At 35.9% G+C, this 4,810-nt stretch overlaps 1 protein-coding gene across 3 annotated transcripts in view; it reads left to right on the forward strand.

Moving 5' to 3' along the window:
• LOC107711887 (synapsin-1-like) overlaps positions 1–4,459 on the forward strand; it is a 16,811-nt gene extending 12,352 nt beyond the window's left edge. For 2 of the 3 annotated variants that reach the window (XM_016516966.1, XM_016516967.1), the window contains one exon: positions 2,102–4,459. In XM_016516966.1, coding sequence (XP_016372452.1) covers positions 2,102–2,243 — 142 coding nt within the window. In that variant the 3' untranslated portion in view covers positions 2,244–4,459. The remainder of the gene's footprint in view (positions 1–2,101) is intronic. The other variant, XM_016516968.1, reaches the window with a different exon arrangement.
• Positions 4,460–4,810: the final 351 nt, after the last annotated feature.

Below are 4,810 nucleotides of genomic sequence, written 5' to 3' on the forward strand. Positions count from 1 at the left end.
TGAGATATAAAGTCAGAATTGTGAGATACAAAGTGAGAATTGAGAGATATAAAGTCAGAATTATGAGGTATAAAGTCAGAATTGAGAGACAAAGTCAGAATTATGAGATATAAAGTCAGAATTATGAGATATGAAGTCAGAATTGTGAGATATAAAGTAGGGCTGCATAATTAATTTAATTTCTAATCGTGATTACAAATATGGATGTCACAATTACGTAATCGTTCAAAGCGGCAATTAATCGTTCAAAGTCCACTTATGTTATTCTGTGTGCTTAAGATGTGTTTTTTTCCTTCTACAGGTTATCTTGAGGGTTTTTCCATTGTTTTAATTTAAGTTTTAGTATAACATTATAATACCATGCATATTTTTACTTTTTTTATTTAAAGAAGAAACCAATCCAATGTATAGTTTACATTTGAGGCTTAATACTATAGAAAATCAATAAAAGTTTTTCATTTAGTGTTTTCAGCTTGTTTATTTTCATCTAAAAATATGGCATGCAGTTGCTTCAAACAATGATATAAACATCATTCAATGTAAATTGTGATAATCGTAATTAATAATCGCAATTACAATTTCAAGGGAATAATCGACAATTATGATGCATGTACAGTATTTGAAACAGAAATCTTTTGTAAAATTATAAATGTCTTAACTTTCACTTTTGATCAATATAATGCATCCTTGATGAAAAGTATTATTTTCTTTAACAACAACAACAACTAAAAACTTACTGACCCCAAACTTTTGAAGAGTAGAGTACATAATGAAAGAATGTATTTTAAAATGTTTATTTTGAAAATGAACAGCCCAAACTATGCAGTTAAATGTCTTAGTAAGAACAGTGACAACTGCAGGATGGGAAGCGCTGCATGAGTAGATTTCAACGTGGGATTGGGATAGGTCTGATGAAGAGTGTGATTACTGTAAACTGAAAACCTATGTTTTACACAGTGATGTCACGGTAATGTAATTTTTTATATAAGAGACTAGATTGTAACCACCTAATTACTGGTCTGATTGGTAATTTCTTGCCTTGCCAGTCACTTACAATGACACGAAACCCTGTGTTGTCCTAATTCACACAGTCATCACATTATCTTCCTATTTCAAAATAGGAATGGTGCAAGCTCAAAAAATTGGATAAAGCCTAATGGAAAATTGCCTGAAGTCATCTATGTTTAAATTTATTTAGCTAAAGCACCCCCCCCCCAAATCTATAATCTAATAATTTTGGTATATATTTCATATTTTAGCCATGAGTGTATTGGCTACTACCAAGTATGCAACAGATGAGCATGAAATGAATGGATAAACACATCCAAAAGCTCCTTAACAGATTCTGCAAAGCATACTATGATGACTTAAATTCCTTTAAATATTCATAAACAGATTTTGATAATGTTGATGATAATAATGAACATGACATTTGTTAATAATAGTGATAATGATGAATGTGGCTCATACATACGCAGATGCCTAATTAAAACACTGGAGATACAGAAGTATGCACACTAGATGATCTGGTATTTTGCATGCTGAAGATGGCTTCCTTCAGTCTTACACCCAAACCATTCATGCACTTGATTGTGGAAATTGCATTTTTCTGAATAAAAATGTGCATTTGATCTATTTTCACTGTCAAGCGATGATTGAAGCGATGAATGTGTTCATCTTATTCCCACTATTCCTCAATAAAGTTCTAAGGTGACTAATGCAATATAACACAGATTCTTCCAAAAACCAAAAACCCCGAAAAAACATACTATTTATTTATATTACTGAGATGTGCCTTTGCACTTGGTTCTTTATTTAGGAATAGTGGCCCAGAATAAACAATGGCGCAGAGTAAAGTGCATGTCTCTACATCCAGAGATGCCATTTCTCATAAGTCCAAGGGCTGATGTAAACATTGCACTTGAGTCATGATTGCTTAAATAAATGACACAAAAGAAAGCATATGAATTTCAATCTCTCTCTTTCTCTCACAGCTTATTTATTTTTCTCTGCCATACCTTTATAAAGCCATCTCCATGGGTTTGCTGCATGACTTTAATAGCCTCTTCCTCTCCTTTATTGCCACTTCTTCTCTCTGTAGCAAATCCCAGTCTCTTACCAATACATTCAACATTCCAGAAACGCCGGCCGCCCAGCACCAAAATCCTAGTCAGGACGAAGCCAAGGCTGAGACCATCCGCAACCTTCGGAAATCCTTTGCAAGCCTCTTCTCTGTGGAATAAACACACACACACACACACACACACACAGAAACACATACACAGACAGAGAGGTTATGCAGTCTTTCTAAAAATCATACAAACACAGACACTTGTCAATTATACACAGGAAGGACCAATTATATAGCACATTGCAGTGCACTTCAGATCTGTGCACATCAATTTGCAATGCAACATAAATAAAACACTGCCTGCACTGCTAAAGACTGCAATATGAAGTGAGATATCACAGCATTATTGCAGTTAAATCTTTTAACACAACTGAATTCTTTAGACACATTCCCAGTTTTTCGAGGCCAACTGATGGAGGGAGGTGTGAAAATAAAATTCCACACACAGAAACACTCGCACGCACCCTTTTACACTACCTACACAGTGACTGGACCTGCATACACTTAGCACACGTGCTTTGCCTATTCATTCCAGTCTCCTATTATTAACTAATAATCCTAGATTGCTTTTGAAAATGAAAAGTTTTGGTGGACATTTTGTTGTAAAATCATCCACCGCCACGCTCTCTCAGATATATGATATCTGAAGTATGTCTGCTAATTGTCTGAAGCATGTTCTGTTACGATAAGGGGCACCATCTTATGATTTTAACAGTGCGCCACATTGTAATGTAACCAAATGTTTTATTGTTCCGTATTTTACACGCTTGAGCAGGATTTTAGGATTTAAGCACAAGCTTCCATCATCGAAACTAACCCCCGCAGCTGTTAGTGCTAGCCACTTGCGTTACTTGCATGTCACTTAAGGAGAACGTAGTCGCACAATGTGGGTGGTCTTGCTTTGTGTCGTGTCTTTGCACCTAGAAAAGGTAGTTGTAGTGAAAACGTTGTTTCATTTTCGTGAGCAAGCTGTCGCTGCTTCCCTGACGTCCCTTTTCCTGACAAGACTCACAATTGTACACACTTCAACGTGTTTAATATGCCTTAGCCTGATAGGCATACAAAAAGAGATTGGTTTTGTGCAATCACATATGTCTCAGGGACGTCCTGAAGAGAAAGACGCAATGACCTAGCGTCACTGATCAGGTCTTCCAACCCATTACTGTATAGAGTTATTGATTGCGAAAGCCAGTAAAGGGAGGTATCCGTCGAATGTATTTGTTTGCTACATAAACATGTTTGCACACTAATACTGTAACACTTGAGAACATATGAGATGGGTGAAAGCTCAGGAAGGTTTGTTGCATCAAGAGAAGGTATATTTTGCATGCCTGGATGAGTATGTAGGTGTTTGGAGCTGCTTGTTCGTCACACTTGGGCCCTATGAAAACGCAAAGCTAAAATACAAAGCCAAGGATGCCATCAGCAGCAAATGTCTTCACAAAAAGATCATCTTTAGAGGAGATGCTTTTCACATGTTGGATTTTAGACTAAACCGCATTTAGTATGTCCCAGTGTGATCCCAGTTACACAATGTGGATCCTAAACCAACTACCCCTGAAACGCCATACCCAAGGAGTTTAGAGCTGAACCGGCAGTGTCTTCCACAAGTGAGGATAAAACATCCCAATACTGGTGTGTTTTAGGCAATATATTTAGTCAAGGCCATTCCAGGAGTCCCGACCCAATCCCGAATCCTCCTTTGCTTTCCCGCTCACCAGCCTGTTGTGTATTCGCAGTGATCCTTTTGTGACAAATGGTGCGTTAATGTGTATATATATGTATAATGTAATGTTGTACCGTAAACTGTCTAAACCAAATAGAAGTGTTGTACAGATCTTAACTCAACAAACGATGCAAACGCCCTGTATTTGATTTGATTCTCAAAAGGTGATCATTGTGGGTCTTGCATAAGACAGGATTTTAACTTCAATCAGATGTGATTTAGGTTGTGCAATATCTCCACTGTAAACTAAACCTAACAAGTCTGTGTTCTTTATTTGACCCATTTTGTGACAAATGCAGTTGTTAAAAGTCATCTTCAGTGTAAGTAGCTTGGTTCACATATGTGGTTATCTAGATGGTCCTCCATGATATTGTTGTGGCTCAGGCAAACTTTCAGTGCTTTTCTGTGTGGTCATGTTTTTACCAATTAGGATAGATATGTACTGTATGTTAAATGATGGCTTTAATGAATGTCTAATGACTAACTGTATCACTGATGCAATCAGGTTTCGGAGGCAAATGAAACTTAAGTCATTTATTTGAATTTTGCAGAACTTATGGAACCCATGCCTGAGGTTTGTACTCCACAGTTTGGTTTAAGTTTTTTTTTTTGGCATATTTTACATTTGTGTACTTTCTGTTTTTATATTAAGAGGAAATATCTCCTTTTAAAGAAAATATATTCAAATGGGTCATCATTTCTATATAGGTTTGACTGTTTGATTCTCAGTGAATTTTATTGTCTGTTCATGCCTGCCAACTGTATAAACGAAAGATATAAAAGTAAATTACAAATATATATAATTATAGTCTTAAATTCTATTAAAATTAGAAATATTGTTAAACATCGTGTAGTATTACACAAACAGATGCAACTTTGATGTGATCTTCAATGTAGCTTAATAATGGTGTCAAATTACTATGCTAAAATGTGCACATAATCAATAAAGTCTA

The sequence above is a fragment of the Sinocyclocheilus rhinocerous genome, unplaced genomic scaffold, assembly GCF_001515625.1.
Source record: "Sinocyclocheilus rhinocerous isolate Xijiao unplaced genomic scaffold, SAMN03320098_v1.1 scaffold988, whole genome shotgun sequence".
Taxonomy (NCBI): Eukaryota; Metazoa; Chordata; class Actinopteri; order Cypriniformes; family Cyprinidae; genus Sinocyclocheilus; species Sinocyclocheilus rhinocerous.